Consider the following 25,242-nt stretch of genomic DNA (forward strand, 5'->3'; position numbering starts at 1 on the left):
TTCCAGTCCTCTGGCAGTTCCCTGGTGCTCCAAGATATAGTTCAGTGGTTCTGAAATCACATCTGCCAGTTCCTTCATAACTTTGGGGTATAATCCATATGGTCCTGGTGATTTGAAATTGTCTAGGGTGGACAGGTGCTCACCTATCATTTTCTTTTCTATTTTAACTTGTGTTCCTAATGTTTTTTGCACTGTTTTTTCCTTTGTGTAAAGATAGATGTAAAAACGAGTTAAGCTGTTCTGCTTTCTCCCTGTTGCTTGTCATCTTCTTGCCACTTTCTCCCACCAATGATGAACCAATTGTTTTCTTGACTTTTTTTCTTGTTTTTAACATATTGAATTTTTAAAAAAACTTTTGTTGCAAGAGTAGTAGATGCTTGGAACAAACTTCCAGCAGACGTGGTTGATAAATCCACAGTAACCTAATTTAAACATGCCTGGGATAAACATATATCCATCTTAAGATAAAATACAGAAAATAGTATAAGGGCAGACCAGATGGACCATGAGGTCTTTTTCTGCCGTCTGTCTTCTATGTTTCTATGTTTCTAAGCCTTAGTTCATTTGAGCCTCAGCTTTCCTCACTTCGTCTTTGCAGGCTCAGGCTATTTGCTGATATTCTGCCCTAGTTATGTGTCCCTTTTTCCACTTTTTATACAGTAGTTGCCCTCATGCAACATTTACATTCCAATTTATAGTGTAATGCAGCAGTCCCCAAACTATGGCCCGCGGGATAGATGCGACCCGCTGAGGCCATTTATCCGACCCGCGGGTGACTTCCAGCGCCATTAACCATCTGTTGCTGGGGGGCGGGGACCACGGCGGTCGGGAGATTGCTGTTGGGGCAGCAGGGGGCCGCTGACATCAAGCCCTGCGCCTGTCAGCAAAGCCGCCCGCCCAGGGAAGCAGTGCGCTTTTCAAACGTGCGCTTTTCAAACACGCTGCTTCCCCGGGCAGCCAGCTTTGCTCAGCGCTGCCTGGTTTAACATTAGCGGGCCCCTGCAGCCATGACAGAAACCCCTTGACTGCCGTGCTCGCCTTGTGCCACGGGGCAGAGGGGACGCTGCTTGCAAGCCCGGGGAGGGCGACATGCAGCGTTGGGGCTGCTTCTAAGCTGGTCCCTCTGGTTAATTAAAACAAAACAAGCCAGCGGGGGGAGGGGACGGACGCCGGGGAAGCCTTTCCTCCCCTCCCCCTTAGTGCCTTTTCGGCTGGGGAGCAAGAGAAGCAGAGATGGGCAAAAGATGGATGCGCATGCTCAGTTCCCTTTGGAAGCTAACGAGCTGCCAGGGCAGCGCCGCCTGTGGAGGGAGCCCCCTGGTGGTCAGCCACGGCCACAGCAGCCCCCCTTGCAAGCAGGAGGCAACAGAGACGCGCCTTTTCCTCTTCCTGCCAAGAGGAAAAGCGAACGGCTCTGGTATGTAAAGAAAGGGAGGGAGGGAGGGTGGAAATGAGAGAGAAAGAGAGGGGGGAGAAAGAGTGAGATAGAAAGGGAGGGAGGGAGGGAGGGAAGGAAGGAAGGAAGGAAGGAAGGGAAAGAGAGAGAAGTGACTTGATTTAAGCATATGGTAAAAAGCACCCAAGTAATAACAGAAAAAAACCCAGCCCTCACCTGTTTTTGTAAATGGTTCAAGAGTTTACACACACACATACGGGGGAAGGAGACAGGGATGGAAAAAGAGAAGTGAGAGAGGGAAGGAATGAGAGAAAAAGGGAGGAAGAGGAGAAATGAGAAACAAATGAGAGAGAAAAGGGGGAGAGACAGGAGAGATACCCAGAAATGAGAACAGCGGTAGAAATTTGAGGAGGGATGATTGATTATTAAATATGGATTGACTATGGAATATTGGTAAAATATATATTTAAGTGTTGTTTAATATTAGGAAGTATTAATTTGTAAAATTGGATTAGAATTTTAGAACTATAGAATTACATAGGTAAAATTAACGGAAGATACATATGATAAACAAGGGGTTTATGATACGTACTGTATGATTTTATGAGTTTGCATTATGCATTTAAAATATACTTGGAAGTGTAGAAGATTGATGAAAGTTAATAATAGTAAATGCTAAGTGCCTAAAATTAATTGAGCTTGGAAATATTGAATGAAATTATAGAAAAGTATAATTTATGGAAATATATTAATTGATGCATTATTTTTCTATTGGTATTTTACTTTTTCATAGGTTTTTTTTTATAGTCCGGCCCTCCAACAGTCTGAGGGACAGTGAACTGACCCCCTGTGTAAAAAGTTTGGGGACCCCTGGCATAGAAGAATGAAGGGGTAATTGATACTGATAGCACAGATCTCAGTGTAGTATCCTTAATAAGGTTGCAAATGAGTACCAAGTCCAAGAGACTGTTTCCTAACTGACTGTATTATCTTGTTGAACATTTATGCAACCTATTCTAAAAATGCACACTATACCAAACAGATTGGGTATCTCTGTTCCCTGCGAGCAGGTGTCAATACAGTACTGAACTTCCATTTTTAAAAATAACATGCTAGTATATCTTAGTTGTTACATCTTTTTAAAAAATCACAAACATGACCATACATGTCATTCCAAATAGCAATAGTACGTAAGACTTATATATCGCTTTACAGTGCTTTACAATCCTCTCTAAGCAGTGTATAGAGTCAGCATATTGCCCCCAACGATTTGAATCCTCATTTTACCCACCTTGGAAGGATGGAAGGCTTAATCAACCTTGAGACAGGTGAGATTTGATCTGCCAAACTGCTGGCTGCTGACAGCTGGCAGTCAGCAGAAATAGTCTGCAGTACTGCATTCTAACCACTGCACCTCCACGGTTCTTAGTTATACTGTTATAAATTTATGTCGAACGGCATTTTAATTATTTCTACACACACACATACACACACTTGAACATTTTAAAGCCTACAACATTGACTGATTAACCTACTAAGTCAAACCCTGGCTGATTCAAGGAACTGATCCCTCACCCAACAAAGTCATTACATGGTGATATTTACAAATAATTCTCATTTAATTTATTTATTTATTTATTTATTTGTTGGACTTGTATGCCGCCCCTCTCCGAAGACTCGGGGCGGCTCACAACATGTAAAAAACAGTCACAACAATCCAATTAATTAAAATTTAACGATTTAAGAAAAGAAACCCCATATGATAACAGACACACACACAAGCATACCATGCATAAATTGACGTGCCCAGGGGAGATGTTTAGTTTCCCCATGCCTGACGACAAAGGTGGGTTTTGAGGAGTTTTCGGAAGGCAGGAAGAGTAGGGGCAGTTCTAATCTCTGGGGGGAGCTGGTTCCAGAGAGCCGGTGCCGCCACAGAGAAGGCTCTTCCCCTGGGACCCGCCAACCGGCATTGTTTGGTTGACGGGACCCGGAGAAGGCCCACTCTGTGGGACCTAATCGGTCGCTGGGATTCGTGCGGCAGGAGGCGGTCTCGGAGATATTCTGGTCCGATGCCATGAAGGGCTTTAAAGGTCATAACCAACACTTTGAATTGTGACCGGAAATTGATCGGCAGCCAATGCAGACTGCGGAGTGTTGGTGAAACATGGGCGTACCTAGGTAAGCCCATGACTGCTCTCGCAGCTGCATTCTGCACGATCTGAAGTTTCCGAACACTTTTCAAAGGTAGCCCCATGTAGAGAGCATTACAGTAGTCGAACCTCGAGGTGATGAGGGCATGAGTGACTGTGAGCAATGAGTCCCGGTCCAGATAGGGCCGCAACTGGTGCACCAGGCGAACCTGGGCAAACGCCCCCCTCGCCACAGCTGAGAGATGGTTTTCTAATGTGAGCTGTGGATCGAGGAGGACGCCCAAGTTGCGGACCCTCTCTGAGGGGGTCAATAATTCCCCCCCCCAGGGTGATGGACGGACAGATGGGATTGTCCTTGGGAGGCAGAACCCACAGCCACTCCGTCTTATCCGGGTTGAGTTTGAGTCTGTTGACACCCATCCAGGCCCCGACAGCCTCCAGGCACCGGCACATCACTTCCACCGCTTCGTTGACTGGGCATGGGGTGGAGATGTAAAGCTGGGTATCATCGGCATATTGATGATACCTCACCCCATGTCCTTGGATGATCTCTCCCAGCGGTTTCATGTAGATGTTAAATAGCAAGGGGGAGAGGACCGACCCCTGAGGCACTCCACAAGGGAGAGACCTCGGAGCCGACCTCTGACCCCCCACTAACACCGACTGCGACCGGCCAGAGAGGTAGGAGGAGAACCACTGCAGAACAGTGCCTCCCACCCCCAACCCCTCCAACCGGCGCAGAAGGATACCATGGTCGATGGTATCGAAAGCCGCTGAGAGATCGAGGAGCACCAGGACAGAGGATAAACCCCTGTCCCGGGCCCGCCTTTACTACTGGAGATAAGAACTGTAACAGTTGTATCTAAAGTGTATATATCTGTGATGGCTAACCTGTGGCATGCAGAGCCCTCTCTGTGGGCACATATGCTGTCACCCCAGCTCAGCTCTCTGTGGTGTTTCTTTTGTGAGCTTCACTGCAAACAGTGAAACAGAAGCTCATGAAAGAAAAAGATCTCACCTCTGGCAGAGCTGCCACTGTTGGGATGCCTTGCCTCCTGCTGGCCAACTGGTCTTCAGGTCTCTGCTGCGCATGCGCGCATGTTCGCATATGCATACACAGCTTTCAATTTGGGTGTGCGCGCATACATTTTGGACACTCAGTGCCTAAAAGGTTCACCATCACTGGTATATATACATGCATTTGTATATAACATGCATTCTAAACTAAAAGTAGTGTAATAAGTTTAGAATAAATGTCGGCTAGATAATAGGTCTATTATTAACCCATGTAGGGGTTATTATTTTTCTGTATTAACCGCTTTACTTTCTCTTTTATTGGTATTATTACTATTATTGTTTTGCTTTGTATGTACATTGAGTCCTTTTGTACCAAAGACAAATTCCTTGCATCTAATCCCATTTGGCCAAATAAAGCATTGAATTCAATCATTACAAATAGGATCATAACAATAACAAATGTCTTAACGATAAATTAACAAAAAAAACGCTAGGGAGCAAAGCTGCAAATCCAAAATATTACAGATTTGTTAGAAGACAATTATTTCATTAGAGTATGCGCAAGTATGAATGTGACGTCCATTTGCAAGTCTTTGATCCAAACATAATTTTTCCAGGATTAAGGCATGCACATGAGGAATTCTTGGGGAAAATTGCAGCTTCTTTAAGGAGTAACAGACAGATGCTAAATATGAACTTAAGTAACATCTGAAGCACCTTTCAGTATTTAATTCTGAATTACTGCATACTCTTATTTGGGAGATATAGGGCACAGAGTACCTTGTATTCTAAGATATATTGATTAAGCATGTTAATGTACTTTCTTCCATACTCCTAACTCCTAACTATATTATATGATTTTTGTTTTAATAAGAATTATAATCACAGGCATCTATAAACACTGTATCTTTTGGGAAATGTCATCAAAATTTTGCCAGTTCATATTTTTATTATTATTTGAAAGCATTAAATGCTTGGCTCCTCCCCCATTACTATTTTCATTTCTAAATGGCAAGGTACTAGTAATGTTTCATTTTCCAGGTCCACAACAGGGTACAGATCTTGTTGCTAGCAACAGACATAAGAGTAACCACTACTGACATGGACTACTTCAGACTCAAAGACAAAACGGTGCTTTGGGGAATGTACCGTATTTTCCGGCGTATAAGACGACTGGGCGTATAAGACGACTGGGCGTATAAGACGACCCCCTAACTTTTCCAGTTAAAATATAGAATTTGAGATATACTCGCCGTATAAGACTACCCCTCTTCTGTACATCATAGACCTGACTGAGTCTAGGTCTATGATGTACTTGCATTGAGAAAAAAATCATTTCTGAACATGATAACACAATATTTTAATTACTAATGATGAAGATCTTATTGTTAAAATTATGAATGAATTATTTAGAGAGAGAGAGCCAAGTGGGAGCACTCTTCTGTCTATCTCTCCATATGTCTCTGTCTATCTGTCTTGTCTGCCTCTCATATTTCTCCTCACCACAATTAAGTTTATTATTATAACTCATCATAATTTGTCAACACAAAAAGGTGAACCTGGCTATTTTTCTTTCTCCTACCATCTATTCTGCAGGTATCTTTCAGTCTAACATGCAGCATGCTGACACCTATGTGAGAATCTATTATGGAATGAGAATCTGTATGTGATATCATGATATGGCAATCCAAACAGCCCATCCATTTTTTCCTCTTTCCGCACTTTCTGTCTTTATCCTCTTGCAATGTCACTTAAACAGATTTTAACTTGTCGGGTTTAATTAGTGACCCTGCCAATTTTCAGTACTGTGCAGTGTGCTATGATACAGAGCAGGGTGAATAATATGACCTCAGCTTTTAAAGTTATTTTAAAATGTTGCCTAAGAAATATGGAAAGATGATTCTTTTTGGAGGAAAAGTACATTTTCAATGGTTAAACATAAGAACAAATACAAACAGGCAGAAATAAATGCATCCAGTTTAACATTCAATTTTGCAACCACTAATAATGTTGGTCAAGTAGGTACAAAAATACCTGGGGAAATGATCAAAGTCTGGGAAATGGCTCCCTTGTCAGTTAAAAGGAGTGCTGATTTACCACCTGCTAGAGCAGTGATTTTCAACCTTTTTTGAGCCGCAGCACATTTTTTACATTTACAAAATCCTGGGGCACACCACCAACCAAAATTACACAAATCTAATAAATAAATAAATACATACATACACACACACACACACACACACACACACACACACACATAAATAACCCCCTCATATATACAATCCCATGTAACATCCCCTTATAAATACAGTCAATCATCAATCATCCCTCCTCAAATTTATACCACTGTCTCATTTCTGGGTTATTCTCCTGTCTTTCCCCCTTTTCTCTCTCATGTTTCTCATTTCTCTCTCTTCCTCCCTTTTTCCCTCATTCCTTCTCCCTCTCACTTCTCCTCTTTTTCCATCCCTGTCTCTCTCCCCCCCTTACGTGTGTGTGTGTGTGTGTGTGTGTGTATACACACTCGAACCATTTCCAAAACCAGTTGAGGGCTGGGGTTTTTTTTTCTCTTTTATTCTTTTCAAACACAGGTGTGGGCTGGGGGGGGGTGTTTCTTATTATTTGGGTGCTTTTTACCATATGCTTCAAGAATCACCTCTCTCCCTCTCTCTTGTTCTCTCTCTCTCTTGTTCTCTCTTATTTTCTTTCTGAGGCTCCTCCCACAACGGTGGCTACAGCGGCGCTGGTGATCCGGCCGCTAGCCGCTCCGAGCGCTGTGGGAACGCCCACCCCTCTCACAGTCCGGTCCCGGGATGACAGTAAAGGGGCTGCTTCCCATCCTCCTTCTCAGAAGGTTTCCTTCTGAGCAAGCTGGCAGGAGGATGGGAAGCAGCCCCTTTACTGTCAGCCCGGGACCGGACTGTGAGAGGGGTGGGCGTTCCCACACCGCTCGGAGCGGCTAGCGGCCGCATCGCCAGTGCCGTTGCAGCCACCGCTAATGTAAAGGGGCTGCTTCCCGGCGGCAGGAACTGCGGGGGGTAGCCGGCGTACGCTCCGGCTAACGAGCCCTTGCTGCAGCTATCCGCCGCTTCTTTCTTCTCCGCCTCGCCTCCGCTATTCCCGCCGCCGCCTTTGCTCTCCCCGCCGGGCAAGAGGCAAAGGCGGCGGCGGGAGTAGCGGAGGCAAGGCGGAGAACAAAGAAGCGGCGGATAGCTGTGGCAAGGGCTCGTTACGCCGGCTACCCCCCGCAGTTCCTGCCGCCGGGAGTGGCGCTCCACCCCAGCAAAGCCAGCGGCGGGAGTGGCGTCATCCAGCAATAGCAGCGCTTCGATGAAGCCGGCGAGGGAGCTCCGGAATCGGTTGGCGCTCGCCCGATGCCTTGTTTTTTTATTTCCCCCTTTGGTTTCTCTTCAGAGGCGGGAGTTCGGGAGGCAAGGGAGCGCTCGAGGAGACAGCGTCTTGCGGCATCGCCTCCCGTTGGGTTTATGACGAAGGGACGCTCAGCAACTTCTTTTTCCTTTCGGCGCCATAGCCACCCGCAGTCCCCGGAGCCCGCGGGTTGAGGCAAAGGGCTGCGTTTCCCTTCCCTCCCTCCCTCCTGCCCCCGTCCTGAATGGAAGCCCCGCTCGGCCAAGCAGCCCGGGATCTCCGCCGCTTGCAAACCGGGCGGGCGGAGCGGACCCGCGCTCACTTTCGGCTCCGGGGACTGCGGATGGCTATGGCGCCGAAAGGAAAAAGAAGTTGCTGAGCGATGCCGCAAGACGCTGTCTCCTCGAGCGCTCCCTTGCCTCCCGAACTCCCGCCTGTGAAGAGAAACCAAAGGGGGAAATAAAAAAACAAGGCGTCGGGCGAGCGCCAACCGATTCCGGAGCTCCCTCGCCGGCTTCATCAACGCGCTGCTGTTGCTGCTGTCGCTGCCGCCTGAGGCGGCGGCACTCGAATCTGGCGTGGTGGAAAATCTTTGCCTGCCTCCAGATTTTCCACCACGCCAGATTCGAGTGCCGCCGCCTCAGGCGGCAGCGACAGCAGCAACAGCAGCGCTTTTTCCTTTCCCCGGAGCCGAAAGTGAGCGCGGATCCGCTCCCCCCCCCTCAATCCCGCTCCCGGCCTCCTCCCGCCCGCGGCTGTGGAATGGGCGCAGTATCCGGCCTATAAGACGACCCCCCACTTTGGAAAAGATTTTCAGGGGTTAAAAAGTCGTCTTATACGCCGGAAAATACGGTATATATCATGTTTCTTCTGTGATTCTGTTTGTTCAGTCATCTGCTCTAAAGTACCTTCTTTGCCACTGAATATAAAGTGATTTTTTTAACCTTAATAACCATTTCATTTTTAATTTTTTTATCTCCACTCCTAGCAACCCATCTCCCAAACACACAAATAAATGCATACTTTAATAGCTGCTTCTCTAGAATGGCTCCTTTTACATATGTTCATTGTTCCAGCATTTTTCTTATCACTTTCTCTTCAAACTTAATTATATTGTGTTCAGAGAATTTCAAAGCTTTCAAGATCAAGATTTTACAATTGGAACCAGGATCCAAAGAAGATAAATAAGACAAAATATAGTGACTGGAACATTTTTTAAGCCTTTATGTTGTTTCAACCATAGCATATGTACCAATTCAACCAACAGATTAAAAAAACAGTAACATAATACAGTGGAACCCCGACATAAGAGCTGCTCTACTTAAGAGCAACTCGAGATAAGAGCTGGGAGGGGAGAGATATTTTTGTTCTACTTACAAGCCCAAATTCGAGATACAAGCGCCAAGGAGCTGTCTCCTGAAGCCAAACGCTAACTTCCGCGTTCGGCTTCAGGAGACAGCTGCGAAGCGGCGCGCGTGTTTTAAAAGGTTGCAGCCGGCCTGGGGGGCTCGGGGGGGTGCTTGCAGCTTTCTTTCTTGCTCTTTTTCTTTCTCTCTTTTACCTTCCCTTCCTCTATTTCTTCTTTTCTTTCTCCTTCCCACCTTCTTCCCTCCCTCCCTCCTTTCACTCATTCCTCTCTTACTCTCCCCTTTCATAAGTTTCCTTGCTTCCTTCCTCTGTTCCTGTCCCTTCCCCCTTTCTTTCTTTCTTTCTTTCTTGCTCTTTTTCTTTCTCTCTTTTACCTTCCCTTCCTCTATTTCTTCTTTTCTTTCTCCTTCCCACCTTCTTCCCTCCCTCCCTCCCTTCACTCATTCCTCTCTTACTCTCCCCTTTCATAAGTTTCCTTGCTTCCTTCCTCTGTTCCTGTCCCTTCCCTCTTTCCTTCCTTCCTTCCCACCCTCCGTCCATTCATTCACCCATTCCTCTCTTGATCGCTTAAAGCCGGTCCCTGGTGCAAAAAGGGTTGGGGACCTCTGTCCTACAGGATTGGGTGGCAGAGAAGTTGAACATATGTAAATTTAAAAGTTTAAGAAAGTTTACAAGTTAAGTGAAAGAAACTTCATTATTCATTTATATGTACATGTACATTTCTTCATTAAAAACATGTCTTTCTGCATAATTTAGACTAACTTTGTGAGTTTTTTGAGGGCTGGAACCAATTAAAATTATTTACATTAATTCCTATGGGGAAAAGTCGTTCGAGATAAGAGCTGCTCGACTTAAGAGCCTAGGTCCGGAACGAATTAAACTCGTATCTCGAGGTACCACTGTATAGCAGAAACCTATTTTAAGTCTTACTGTGCTAAGGAATAATTCTATCAACTAGGTAAATTATTCATAGTACAAGGAGGATCCAAAATTTAGAATCAAGTACTAAAATCTTCCTGGGAAAGCCAAATTTTAGTAGGATTAGCATGGATCTAATTCTGCAGGGAAGATCGTTCCACAGAAAGGAAGTAATTAGAAAGACAAGGGTAATTTTTCCCCTCCAAACTGAGTTGCATGTTATTAAATTGGAGTCAACTCTCAATGACTATATAGACCTTTTCCATGTATTTTGCCATTCAATAAAATAACAAGATCATTACCTTTTTCAATTTGGGGAGTTTAGGGAGATTTGAGACAGAGAGCAGTCCAACATTTATTAAGCTGAGAAGCTCCAAGTTCACAAACTCTTCTGTGAGTCCTTCAATTTTACCACAATTTGATCTGCAGTTATCAAGAACAAGCTCTTTGACCTGAAACACATACACACAGTGAAGTTATTGTTTCTTTTGTTGTATTGTTATAACTCTCAATATCAGGAATTCTCTGAATGATTCATAATCAATTAAAGCATTATAAACAGAAAATAATGGAATGCAAAGCAACATATATGCAATGTAATAGATGTGAGCAAACAAAGATCACCACCAATGTCAATAAATAATAAAGAGAATGTCTTAGCTATGGAAGTCAGCTGAGTGACTTTGGGCCAGTCACTCTCTCTCAGCCCAACCAGTCATAAGTTGAGCCCAAATATCTCACAAGTTTATTGTTGCGGGGAAAGTATGAGAAGCGTGTTGAATATGTCTGTTACATGTAAAAATAATAAATGAGGATACGAATAAATTTTAAAAATACCATAATAAAGCAACACACAAACTTCAGTGTGCTCCATGGCCAAGACACCAGTCTAGACGGCAATGTAACACTATAATTGTATAAGTCCATTAATAGTCTGCTGTATCTTGTTTTTAGTTCAATGCAGTTTCTTTCTTTGAGATCACATCTCAATATGAGATGTGCAACAAAGCAATAGACATTATAACAATAATTTGCAACAGTCTCTATCAGTCCATTTTGACTGCCGCCTAAAAAGATGGCAAAGGGCATTCCTTCATTGGTTTGGTTACCAATGGTAATGTAAAACCTGTGGGCATTTCAAATTCAACATCAGTATTATAGTAAGACACTAACGTCTATAAAAGTCTGCATAAGTTATATTACAATATGTTTGTGTTATATGAAATGTATAAGAGAGTTTGTGTTGATCATTGAATGTAACAATGAAGACTTTGGCAATTATGCTTATAAATTCAGGGAATCAAAACATTTCTTTTCTTCAATGGAAATTAAATGGAAATGGAAATTCCCACTTATTGCTATAACCATGTTGTTTTTATTTATTTCCTGGTACAATTTGATAGCTTATTAGTAACCTTGCCTATCATTAAGTGTTGTATGTTTTTTAATGAATGTATTTTATTCTCCTTGTGTACACACAGAGTATATACAGCTAAGACAAATTCCTTGTGTGTCCAACCACACTTGGCCAATAAAGAATTCTATTATATTCTAAAAAAATCCCTGAAAGCTAAGACTGAATAGGTCTTTGCCTCTTACTGAAGGGAGTAGATCTTGAAGTCAGATCAGCAGGAAATGTAGGAGGAGGAAAAAGCAGGAGACAAGAATAGTAAGTCCTATGAGAAAAGAACCTAGAAATATTGATATCAGAACACTTGTAGATTATAGTTTTGGGATAATGTTTATCCCCAAATATGGTTTGGGTATAAGCATTATCCTGCCAAAATACCTTCAGGACCGCCTTCTGCCGCACAAATCCCAGCGACTGATCAGGTCCCACAGAGTTGGCCTTCTCCGGTCCCGTCAACAAAACAATGTTGTCTGGCAGGCCCCAGGAAAAGAGCCTTCTCTGTGAATCTGTGGCCCTCTGGAATCAACTCCCCCGAGATCAGGACTGCCTCCACCCTCCTTGCCTTTCGCAAATTACTGAAAACCCACCTATGCCGCCAGGCTTGGGGGACATAACTGACCCTTAGCTGTCTCATTTTATGTATGGTTTAATTGGATGGTATGACTGTTTTTATAATAGGTTTTTATAATTGTTTTTAATATTAGATTTGTGCTTTGTATTTTGTTGTGGGTTTTTATAATTGTTTTTAATATTAGATTTGTGCTTTGTATTTTGTTGTGAGCCACTCGGAGAGGAGCGGCATACAAGTCTAATAAATAAATTATTATTATTATTATTATTATTATTATAATAAAATAAAGACAGAAGAACACAGTGTGTTAGCAATAAGGAAATCTTTGTACCTGCACTACTGTTACTGTAAGAAAACATTCTTCTCTAAAAAAAACTTTGTAAGAATAAGCCAGGCTGTAGATTTGATTAGAATTATATAATTTGTTGGTGAAAGAAATTTGATGACGATAATGAAGAATGAAATCTGACTTTAGGCAGAATTTGAAGCTTTTCCATCAATTGTATAATAATAATAATAATAATAATAATAATAATTATTATTATTATTATTATTATTATTATTATTATTAATTAGATTTGTATGCCGCCCCTCTCAGTAGATTCACATCAATCTTAGTACAGATCAACACCTGTACCTCTGTATCTGATTACTAAAATTATTTTAATTTTTTACAATTCTGTCTTTGTGCTTGTTCATATTTCCACTTTCAACAAACAAAATTTAAGTTTAAAAAAATATAAATTTGGGATTTCTCTTCATGGAAAAAAATGGAAAAAAATCTGTTTCTGCTGGCCCTCTATTCATTTATTTACCTCAGTGTATCACCCCTGTAAAAATATTATTCGTCTTTGACTAGTTTAGGAATTTTGCACTAGTATACAGTGGTACCTCTACTTAAGAACTTAATTTGTTCCGTGACCAGGTTCTTAAGTAGAAACGTTCTTAAGTAGAAGCAATTTTTCTCATAGGAATCAATGTAAAAGCAAATGATGAGTGCAAACCCATTAGGAAAGAAATAAAATCTTGGAATTTGGGTGAGAGGAGGAGGACAAAGAAGAGGAGGAGGAGAGTCGCTGCCAAAGGAAAAAGGTGAGGTGAGGGGAATCAAAAAAATCCAAAACTTTAAGGCTTAAAAAAAGAAGAGGGACTCTGAGGCGGCGAGGAGCACGTGCCTCCAATACACCCGGCCCGAGGCTGCCTCCCATACACTGGCTGCTGCTGCTGCCACCTGCTGCCTCTTCCTTCCCATGCTGAAGGGCTCCCCTCTCCTCTTGCTCGCTCACTTTGTAGCCAGGGCCTTTCCTTCTCTGTGGTGACTCCTCGGCTGCCCAGAGCAAAGGGAGAGTTTCTTTTCTCTCGGTGCTGGCAGAGATTTATTCCCTGTCCAAGCACCCAGAGAAAGGATAATGCTTCATTCGCTTTGGACTGCCAAAGCCTCCTTTAACACCACCAAAATGCTTCCTATGCCAGCCAAATCGAGGTCCTAATGAAGGCAAATGGAGTGAAGAAAGGCAGCAAGGAGAAACCCGGCATTTTGAAAGGAGAGGTGACTTTGGAAGACTTTGGAAGTGATTTGGGGTAGCTTAGGAAGCTTTTGGGGGAGCGATTTTTGGAGAGATTTGGGGCAAGATACGAAGCTTTTGGGGGAGCGATTTTTGGAGAGATTTGGGGCAAGATATGAAGCTTTTGGGGGAGCAATTTTTGGAGAGATTTGGGGCAAGATACGAAGCTTTTGGACTGGCAATTTTAGCAGCGAGATGGGGTGAAGGAAGCGGCAGGCTAGGGGGGATTTTGGCAGCAGGATGGGGTGGCTGCGGGGAGCAGAGGAAGCGGAGGGCTAGAGGGGAAAGTGGCAGGGAAATGGGGCAGCTCCAGCGTTCCCCGCCTCAGGTGCAAGCAAAAATGGGTGGGGAATTCCGGCGGGGAATTCCCATACAAGCAAATGGGAAATCCTGGTGGTGACAGTCACAAGGGAGGGGAATCCCTTCGGCAGTCAGATAGCTCATGTGCAGTAGGAGAGCGCAGGCATAGTAAGAGAGCCCACGGACACGGGCTCAGGTTCGTAAGACAGAAAGGGTTTTTAAGACGAGGCAAAGAAATCTTAAACCCCTGGTTCGTATCTCGAAAAGTTTGTATGACGAGGGGTTCGTATCACGAGGTACCACTGTATCTTGGAAAGTTCTTAATAAAGTATTCCAACCCACAACTTTATTATCAAAGTAGAAATTTCAATGCAATTTCATGTCAATATTCTTTAATTCCATAAATAACCTTCCCCATTTTTGGCGAGTAATGACAATCTGGTTAGATAATTCTACATAATCCTTAACCAATAGAGTCAACTTCTGCAGCCACAAGATTTAAGTGTGAAAATAACCAAATATCTAAAGGAGGCATACTAAGGATTGTATTTGCTCATGCCAAATTTGGTTCAGCCCCAAGGTTGTCTAGTATTACTCCAGAATGCATAGATAATTCTGCAGTAAATTCCTAAGGGAACAAATGGAACAAAAGATGTCCAAAATTTGTTTACTATCTTTTACTGCTATTATTATTTTAAACCTATTGTTTATAAATAATAAAGCACTGCCTGGCTTCCAAGTTTTATCATTGTTTACTTCCTATTTATTTTAGCAGATAAGAACAGCCAATTCATGTTTCTTTTTGTAGTCAAGTAATTTACGGTAATTAAATTTAAACAAGATTAGTTGCATGTTCTGAGTACACTTTCAAAGCATATCAGAGGCCAAATTCAATGCTAAGGAAGCATAATACAATTACACATTTTTCAAACTGTTAAATCATCACAGATCATACAGAGTAGACTCTCATAATAAGTTTCAAAACAAGGTATTTTCAAAGTTTGCAATATGATAATGCATTTGGAACTAAACTGTTATAAAATTATCAGTGTAAGAAAGGAATAGTTTGCCCTTAATAGACACCATATAAATACCTACTGATCTTTACAATCAACTTCTACAAAAAGTTTTTAAATACATGGGACAATCATACTGAATTGAATTTTTTTCCATATTTACAAATTATTAATGTTTATATAAACATTAACAAGCTATTATATATAGCTCTTTAAGAATATTGCACTACACTATAGAACAATTTAGAAAATTCTCTAAATACAAATACTCTCATATTTAAAAAGCCATCCGCTTTTTTAAGGGCCCTAAAAGGAATATGGTAATGGCTGAATTATTAAGAAAACCCTTCCCAACATGTAGTTTAATAAATATTCCAGCTTAATTTTCTACAATTAAAGATGGTACAGATAGTGTTTCCTCTTCCTATTATTTTCAGAGTTAAAAAGTCATCATGGTTAAGATAACGACATATTATATCAAAGAATACTATTCATCTCTTCAAATTGTTCATATGTGAAGCCAAAAAACCCAAAACCCAGGGTCAAAAGTGACTTTGAAGAATCTTATTTCATTCCAAATTAATAATCCCTCTCTACAGGATCTTTTGAGACTTGAAATTACCTTGGGCTGACAGATGCATGAGAATGGAGTAACAGGCAGGACAATTTTGAGATACTTGCCAGGAAAGGCCTCCAACTTTAGCTTGGAGAAGCCAAAACTCAGCAGATATAAATTTAAGAGTACTCTATAGAGCAGTGATTTTCAACCTTTCTTCAGTCGCGGCACATTTTTTACATTTACAAAACCCTGGGGCACATTGAGCGGAGGGGGGGCTGCTAAAAAAAGTTTGGACAAAAAAATATCTCTCTCTTCCTCCCTTTTGCTCTATTTCTCTCTCCCTCCCTCTTTCTCCATCTTTCTTTTTCTCTCTCTCCATCCCTCTTTCTTTGTCTTCCTTCCTTCCTCTCTTTTTTGCTCTCTTTCTCTCTCCCTCCCTCTATGTCTTTCTCTCTCTCTCCTTCCCTCCCTCTCTTTCTCTCTCTTGCTTTCTCTCTCTCTTGCTCTCTCTTTCTTTCTTTCTTTCTCTCTTTCTTTCTTTTTCTTGTTCTCTTTCTCTCTTGCTTTCTCTCTCTTCTCTTTCTCTCTCTCTCTTCCTTTCTTTCTCTCTCTGAGCTTCGCGGCACATCTGACCATGTCTCGCGGCACACTAGTGTGCCGTGGCACACTGGTTGAAAAACACTGCTATAGAGTACAAGCATGTATCTTGTTTATTTTCTGGGATACTGTGCTGGTTCTTGTTAATACTTTTAGGTAGACAAATATTTTATTAACATACGAGATGATATACATCGACAACTTATAGTTCCTGTCTTAAAATAAACAAATGAAATGTATAGGGAGGTTTTCCCCCTTGGCATCAGAGTGCATATGAAGACTTTTGAAAAATATAAAGGGTTAAAAAAAAGAAGCAACAACATGGCTTAAAGTTCAGATATGAGATGTCAGTAAACCACGGGCAGATTAAAAAAACAGATAACCTTTAATTTACCTTTCAACAATGTATGGTAGGATGTTTATATACTCAATAGGAATCTTTATTTAAAAATAATCTTAATTATAGACTTCAGAGAACTAACATAATTTTTGGCTCCATCGTCCTGCTAAGATACCTATGAAAGCCTTCCTTTATTGCTTCCCCCCCCCCGAAAATTAGGCTGCAAAACATTTTGCGCTACAAGAGGGAGTGCATAAAAGTGCACCGTCGTGCCTACCGTCCCTGTCCTAATGTTTCTCTATTATTAGTATCAATATCATGTATATAAACATTGTAATATCTTTGTATACTACCAATACGTGCTTGACAAAATAAATTTGCCCCCACCCTCCTTGCCTTTCGCAAGCTCCTTAAAACCCACCTGTCGTCAGGCATGGGGGAATTGAAATTTCCCTTCCCCCTAGGCTTATAGGATTTATACATGGTATGCTTGTATGTATGAGTGGTTCTTTAAATTGGGGTTTTTTAGATTGTTTTTAACATTAGATTTGTTTACATTGTCTTTTTATATTGTTGTTGGCCGCCCCGAGTTTTCGGAGAGGGGCGGCATACAAATCTAATAAATACAAAATGCAAATACAAATTGGGAGGGGGGGAGCCCTTCGAGGCCACCTTGAATGTGTCGCCATTGGAAACGCATCAGAGCTTAGAACTGGCCGAAAAGCACCTTTTCCTTTTAAGATGGGTTAAAGAGAAATACGTTTCTTGGCGGAAACCCAGTTTGGTGGGGAAGAGTAGCAATAAAGAAGGCAGCGCGCGGCCGGCTCTCCGAAACTGTGGGGAGAGGACGCAAGGCAGCAGGAGCGAAGGGCCAAGCGCGTGCGCCTGCGCGCACGGCCGCCAGAGGCAAAAACAGCACCGAGAAAGAGCATGCGCACCTCCCTCCTTTTCCGCGCGACGGTTGCCCGTTTAAGAGGGGGAGAAGCTCGCGCACGCTGAGGGCCCTTTCGCTCCTCCGCAGCGGCAGCCCCACGTTCGCGCGGGACCGATGCAGCAGCAACGGAAACATGGCGGTCGCGGAATCCCTTCCCGTGGTCCGTTAGATGGCCCCGCAGCCACGGCGCTCCCTGGCAGCGCTTGCCTTCAGTGGCTCTCTCAAGCCCTCCATCCACCCCGCCCCGCCGTCCGCGCTTTAAATTTAAAAAAACCCGGTCCGCTTTCCGCGGGGCCGCTGTGCGCAGGTGTACGGACGGCGAGAGGACTAAAAGTGAGGAAGAGTCCCCGGCTGTTGCCCATTTTCCCGCCCAGGCTGGCTTACATCCGGCGGAGTCAGGTTTCGTAACTCCAAGCGGATCCGTTTGTTCATGTCCATGACGGCTTCGGGATGAACGGGACGGGCCCAAGTGGAGGCCCTTGGCGCTCACTGTTGCCGAGTCAACTCGCAGGGAAGCGGCGGAGGGGGGAGTTGGCAGGCAAGGGAGGGGAGGCAGGAGGGAGGGCGGGAGCGCTCGGCGCCTCCTTCGCTGCGACTGCAGTTAAATTGGCAACGGGACCCAAGCTTGGCTGGAGTGAGTCGCAGCACAGCGACGGAGCGGCCGCCAGGAGGCGCAGCGGAGGCGTTGGAAGAGATTCGCCCGGAACTTTCTCGGCCAAACCATACCCTTCTACAAACGACGGTGGTTGAAACACTTTTCCGAGTAATATTCCCCCTCCCCGCAGATTTTGAGAACTTTTCCCATTCCGCGTTTCCTTTGACTAACCCTAACGGAAGAGTTAGGCTCTCAAAAGGTCCGTAATGCAAGCCACAAATAAACAACGCCAAATTCATTTTATTTTATTGTATCCGGGAGTAAATGTATCCAGGAGCGCCGTTTTCTTTCCTAACCTGGAAAATTTAAGGCTGGAGTTTACATCGGACGTTTCTCTTCAATGTGCTGTGTTTTATCTTCGACGTACAAGCCCTGCTCGGGGATGAAATGCAGGGCTGGTTTTATACATTGCGCCGAGTTATACTGATAGCCCCAGTTGTGGTTTGTTGGTTTAAAAAATAAGAATCCTAAACACATCAGATTGTAGCCTAAAGATTTGAAATCGGCTATTCTGAGCAGTTGCGATCTCCCTAACTATGCTCTTCCCCCCCCTCACAAATATACATTTAAGGGCTAATTAACCAATAATATTGATTATGATTCATTCTATTATTAAAGCAGGAGAAAAAACGAGAGGAATGTGCTTTAGGTTTACTGAGATTCGACTGCATAGCTTCCTACCATTTTGAGATAGGATCCAGCTGAAAATTATACCGGGCATCATAAATTAAAAATAAATCCCCTCTATTATATTCATTTTTCACTGGGGCCGTTGAGCTTGATACTCTGCCCCAGCTGGCTGTAAGATTGTGTTGTTGCGAATGTGAACTATATTTTAAGGATTTGGGGGTTTTAGATAAGTTAATTGATTTTAAATTTGGACTTGGGATGTCTCTATTGTTTTTTGTATGTTGTAAGCCGCCTCGAGTATTCAGAGAGGAGCGGCATATAAATCCGAATAATAAATAAATTTGAAAATATTCCTGTCTTCATTAAAAGACGGGCATTGGGCAGAATTTGTCATTTTAAATTTGACCAGGTACCAGCTTCATAATAATAATTTATTATTTTTCACCTGGTTGATGAGCACACATGGTTTTCTGTCATACTTCGTAGTCTTGTTATATTTTCTGGGTTTCTTGAATTTAGAGCACATGGGTAACATAAGGATGTTTATTTTTAATCTCTTCCTTACTAATTAAATCCCATGTTTATAATTAGACTTCTCATACCTTAAATATTTTGATTGCATAGACGAACGGGCATTTAACCACTCACTCATTCAGAGTTTGGGTTGGTGTGCAAATTTAATAAGTGAACATTGTGACCTTATTAGTACAATTATACAAGCTTCATTGAAATACCATATTTTCTTCTTTTAACAGATCATTTAAAGTGTGCCGGTTATTCGTTAACAGTGTAATATACACAAATCAGTTAGTGGTATTTTCCTCAACCTGAAGACCAGGTTGGGCAGGTGCAGTTAAGGCTTAAACTATTAATCATGTTTTCGACTTATAGGTTGTGTGAACCTGGCCAATGAAATAATGTAGGTTTATTAATCAATGAATAATATGAACTCAGAAAATGGAGTTGAATAAATAATAATTCAATTAATAATTGTGATTACAAGCATATGTCTCCCTAGTGAATGTGTCACAAGGAAAAGACCCAGACCCAAAAGATAGTCCAACAATTGTTCTAAAAGTTAAAAGCCAGTTTGAACAATATTTAAAATTATTTAATGGAAGGACAATAGCCAAAGGCATGTGTATGGGCAAACTGTTTCAAAAGACAAGGCTACCACAATGATACTTTCAGAATGCTGACTATCCCCTTCAATGATTATATAGGGCAGGCAGATTATATTTGTGGGACATGAATTCTACGAATGTACCTTGTATGAAATAATGAAAAGGCAGAAAATATATGATCCACAGAATTTTTCTTCTTTGTAAACCAGCTAATTTACCCTTTGGACTTTTCTGTTGTTCATCATTTTTGAAACAAACTACTAACTGTTAAATGTTTACCTTACAAATTCCTCTTTCAGGATGAATATCAATGAAATGTGTCTCCACAAATTTGCAAATTGTGTTCAGATTTACATATTTAAAAAGGCCCATATTATATAAAGTGTAGTATTAATCATACTTCTTGGAATATTTGCAGTGCTCCATTTTATATGATGTCACAACACTTCTGTTTCAACAGCAGGTGATGCTCGTATTACATAATTATATGTTTTATAAAAGGAATGGCTGAACATTATACTAATAAGAAAATTGTTCATTTTGACTAGCTTGTGCCAGTTATACAAGTATTTTATTATCAATAATTAAAATAAATTATTTGAATGACCACAAATAAAGTAACATTTTCCATTTTTTTAATTATTTATTAAAATACAGTGGTATCTCTACTTACAAATGCCTATACATACAAACTTTTCTAGATACGAACTGGGTGTTCAATATTTGAGGGCGAGAGGTGGTTTTGGCAGCGAGATGGGGCGGCGGAGGCGAGGCGAGGAAGCAGTGGGCAAGGGGATTTCCCCCACCTCACTGCCAAAATGTGTCCCTAGGAGCCTTGGCCATCCATCACCTGCCAGCCCCTCCTGCCAGAAGCCCATGGGGGGGCAAAGCCGGGTGTGGGGAAAGGCAAAACCTTTGGCTCCTGGATGGGCAGGAGAGGGGGGGCGGGGACAGGGCTAACCTGTCGGTGGAAATGACGGTCATGAACTAGATGCTGGTGAAGACATCGGCCACGTGCGCCACCCCGTCCCTGAGGTTCCACTCCACTCCCAGCTTCCAGCTGCCTCCCCCGCACTGCCTGGTTCCACCAAGAGTTTTGCCTTGGCCGTTTCTTCCGAGGGTACCCCACTGCCTTCTTTCTTAGGCGCAGAGATGATGCCCCCTCGCCGTCTCCTGCCAGGCTCTCCCCGCTTCCATTCTGTCCACCCCCACCCTCCTTCAAAGCAGGTGAGGGGAGATTTGACAGAAGGCCTGGCAGCTTTCAATTCTTCCATCCAGAAGATCCCAGGTCTTTCTTTCAGGAGACTAAAAAGAAAAGAGTCCTTGCCTTCCGGGCTTCGAGATAAAGTCCCCTGTCAAATGGGAAGAGAGGCCGGGTGGTGGTGGGGGGAAACCCTTTGGAGTCTGCAATGCCAAATGGCCCAGGATACCCTGGGATGGTTGCCGCTGCAAGTGACTGACAAGCCCCGTCAAATTTACAAATTGAGAAAATGACTTGATAGATGCTGCATCTAATTAGAGGTTTCTTGCTGTATTTTGTAAATATCCTTCAAGACTGGCTGTATTTGCACAACATATTGAACCACAATACTGTATTTATTTATTGGATTTGTATGCCGTCCCTCTCCAGAGACTCGGGGTGACTAACAGCAATAATAAAACAGTATATAATAATAATCCAATACTAAAAACAGTTAAAAACCCATTATTATAAAAACCAAACATATATACAGACATACCATGCATAAAATTGTAAAGGCCTAGGGGGAAAGCGTATCTCAATTCCCCCATGCCTGGCGGCAGAGGTGGGTTTATATAGTGGGTATGTTATATAGTTACATGTGTTTTGATTTCAGTCAATGTATAATATAAATTTAGAAAGGATAAGTAAGCTAGGATTAAATTAGACACAAGTATTATATAAATTGCTATTCTTGAAAGATTGGATAGAACAATCTTGTGTTTTTGCACAATTTGGCCTTGTTCACAAACTAGGAAACATTATCTAATTTAGCCTGTCCTTTTCAATATTTTGCTGAGTCATACTTATAATGTACTTATCAGTTTTCAACAAGCTTAAACAACTCACCAGTTCTTGCTGTACATTTTAAAAAGAGTTTTGTGCAGATTATTTGGAAAGCATTTTACATTTACCCATAGTTAAGCTAAAACATTGTTTATTTTCTGGGTTCCTTTAACAACAATGCAGCAAAAACTAATCACAATTTAATTTGTATGAATTTAGCTGAAAATAGTTAAACATTTTAAAACTTGATTAATTTAGCATAATAGGAAGCTGTCCTAGCATTGACTATGAAAGATTTAAACCCACTGAATAGTTAAGGGATGGCTGGGTTCACAAAGAATGCATACCTCAATTATCCATATGTCTGTTCTGCAGACCTCAAAATATTTAGGATTAGGAATCAGATCATTTTGACATTCCAATAATCAGGTTATTATTAGTCAAAGCACTTTCATTAGATGCAACATTATTGCAAATCCCAAATCCAGATAGGTTAGCAGCTTTAGCCGGCCCAGTGTATTCATCAAGAAAAGCAGACAAAGGTGCAGAGTCTGAAAATTCAAAGTACTGTATATCACTATTAAAGTTTTTACCAACATTTACCAGCCTAAGAAGACATTTCCCAACAAGTGGATTCCTTAACCTACTTAATGTGATGGTATGCTGAGCCATAAATTAACAAACATTTATCTTAATGCATTGTCTGGATCTTTCATGAGAATGATGTAGAACTGGAGTGAAGATTTCTCATGCAAATGACAATTTCAGGCAAAGAGACTATAATGTAACTTAACTGCATTTTCCCCAAATGTTTTTCTAAAGCTACTGTTTTGATGGTTTATGTCTGGATATTAGAGCAAACCATGGCTTATTAAACATAACCAGCTGAGTTCATATATAAATAGCAGTTCACAATGCTGTTTATAAACAGTTGCTATATTTATTTTATATTTATATTATGATCACAATGACTGGTTCTCATATTGTGTCAAACCATAATATGTTTTATGTGACTAGAGTAAAAGTAAATCTTATTGTGAGGCATGTAGGGAGAAAACATGTTACTATGTGAGAGATTCTAAATTCTAAATGAGAATCAAGTATCTGATTTGAAGCATATATATCATACCTGCCATGTATATGATTTTTTTTGGAAAAGTTATTTCCTTTAGCTAATTTGCTTTTCTGTGAAATCCATTTTGGATTACAGTTTTACAACCATGTCCATAGCACTTTTCTCAAAATGTAAAATAGGACTTCAAAATGTGTTTATCTGCCCTCAAAGTGTGGAGATTCCTTTACTCCAAAGAGCAAAATACAGTACAAAGGGTTTGCCTTACAGTTGTTTATATACAAGACTTATATATATATATAAGTGGTAGGCACATACACGGAGAACTACAATGTAGATAGAACATGACAAGGAGAGTGATACAGGATGAGAGAGACGCCTTCTTGTGGCCTCCCTTACAGCTTTTTTTTTCAGCTTCTTAAAGCAACAGTAATCCTGCTGACTCATTTTCATTGCATCAGCATTTCAGTTTACAGTCTTACAGCAGTTGGTCACCTTTAAATCCTTACTCTGACAGCCAAGATTTTTGAAATGTAAAAAAAAGAAAAGAAATCAGAGCAAAATCAATCATGGAACCATGGAACATCATGAAGACAGTCATCAACAAGTTGAGAAAATATGGCACAGCAGTGACTGGATGTTCCTCCAAAATGATGAAAAAAACAAGAAAACTGGTCCTAGAGGCTGCCAAGGAGCCTGCACCAACATTAAAGGACCTGCAGGAATTTTTGGTTAGTACTGGTTGTGTACCACATGTGACAACAATCTCATGTATTTTTATATGTTTGGTCTGTGGGGTAGGATGGCAAGGCAGAAGTCTTTTCTTAAAAAGAAAGACATCCAATCTCAGTTACATTTTGCAAAAAAATTTACATCAAGTTTGACAAAAGCATATGGGAAAATGGGCTATAAATCTCAAGGTTGAACTTTTTGGCAATAATTCCAGAAAGTATGTTTGGCAAAAAACCCCAACAATACTATGCATCACCAAAAATACATCATATTAACAGTGAAGCATAGTGATGGCAGCATTATGTGCTGAGCTGATTTTCTCCAGTTGGAACTGGGGCTTTAGTCAAGATGGAGGGAATTATGAACAGTTCCAAATATCAGACAATTTTGGCACGAGATCTTTAGGCCTCTGCTGAAGATGAAGAGTGATGTCACTTTGCAACACAAAGGCTCAAAGCATACATCCAAATCAACAAAAGAATGGTTTCACCAGGTCAGAATTTTAGAATGGCCCATCTGCAGCCCATACCTAAATCCATTTGAAAATCTGTGGGAGGACGGACCAGAATAGGGCTGAACACAAGAGAGTCCGTCCTAATCTGACAAATTTGGAGCACTTTTGAAAGGAAGGGTAGGCAAAGATTTCCAAGGCAACATGTGCCATGCTGATAGGCAGCTATAACAAAAGACTGGATGCTGTCATAAAATTAAAAGGTTTAACAAAGTTATCATTTTAAGGGTGTACAGTTATGCAACCACATTAATTGTATATTTCTATTTTGTTTTCTCCCCTAAAAGAGTTTAGTTTTTTACAGCTCATGTGTTATATTAAAGGTGGAAAAATTCTGAAGTGATTTATCTTGGTCTGATTTTTTTCCATTTAAAAATATTGTATTTTAACAGAGTATTGTAGACTTTTTATAGCCGCTATATGGGGCAGAGAATATTTCAAATTTGGTAAATTATTTTAATGCCTTGCTCCAAATGATTCAAATGTCATACTTACATTAGGCAGACTTTGATCATAGTCAAGAATGAATCCTTTCCAATCTACAATTAATATGATTGACCTTACCTTCCTCATCTTCTTCATCCAAACCATCTACTTCAGCATCTGAATCAGAAGCCTCTTTATCATCCCGATCAAATCCACCCAAATATGTGAGTTGTGGAAGAAGTGTGAAGACACACTCTCGGTAGTCATGTAGATTTGTTACTTCACAGTTGAACAGGTCAAGGCTCTTCAGAGAATCCAACTTTTTCTGAATTAAAATTATGCTTATGTTAGTTTTAAGCATCATTAATATATTGACATCATAGACAAACCTGGCAAGATATGCTCATAATTTCAGTTTGGATTGGGAGGGGGAGCGAGATAAACAAGCCATGGACTCAGCTGATGGAATGTATTCTTTCATGACATTCCCAAATGAAATATGATTTCATAATGTAATTAATCTAGCATCTCTGAAAAGAACAAGGCTTGAAT

At 41.5% G+C, this 25,242-nt stretch overlaps 1 protein-coding gene and 1 long non-coding RNA gene across 5 annotated transcripts in view; both read right to left on the reverse strand.

Annotated features, from left to right (window-relative positions):
* ANP32B (acidic nuclear phosphoprotein 32 family member B) overlaps positions 1-18,176 on the reverse strand; it is a 52,115-nt gene extending 33,939 nt beyond the window's left edge. For 2 of the 4 annotated variants that reach the window (XR_011558266.1, XM_070742216.1), the window contains exons 1-2: positions 17,899-18,109; positions 10,524-10,673 (exon numbers count right to left, since the gene is read on the reverse strand). Coding sequence is in view for 3 of the 4 variants with exons in the window: in XM_070742216.1 (XP_070598317.1) it covers positions 10,524-10,673; positions 17,899-17,952 (204 nt within the window). In the remaining variant the exon portion in view is untranslated. Of the gene's footprint in view, positions 1-10,523; positions 10,674-17,898 lie in introns of all 4 variants that reach the window. The other 2 variants (XM_070742214.1, XM_070742215.1) reach the window with 2 other exon arrangements.
* Positions 18,177-23,078: 4,902 nt separating this feature from the next.
* The window catches only part of LOC139162161 (uncharacterized), a 130,267-nt gene continuing 128,103 nt past the window's right edge, over positions 23,079-25,242 (reverse strand). Inside the window, exon 5 of the long non-coding RNA XR_011558268.1 lies at positions 23,079-25,015. This is a non-coding gene — a long non-coding RNA (uncharacterized lncRNA). The remainder of the gene's footprint in view (positions 25,016-25,242) is intronic.

The sequence above is a fragment of the Erythrolamprus reginae genome, chromosome 2 (genome assembly GCF_031021105.1).
Source record: "Erythrolamprus reginae isolate rEryReg1 chromosome 2, rEryReg1.hap1, whole genome shotgun sequence".
NCBI classification, from domain to species: Eukaryota; Metazoa; Chordata; class Lepidosauria; order Squamata; family Dipsadidae; genus Erythrolamprus; species Erythrolamprus reginae.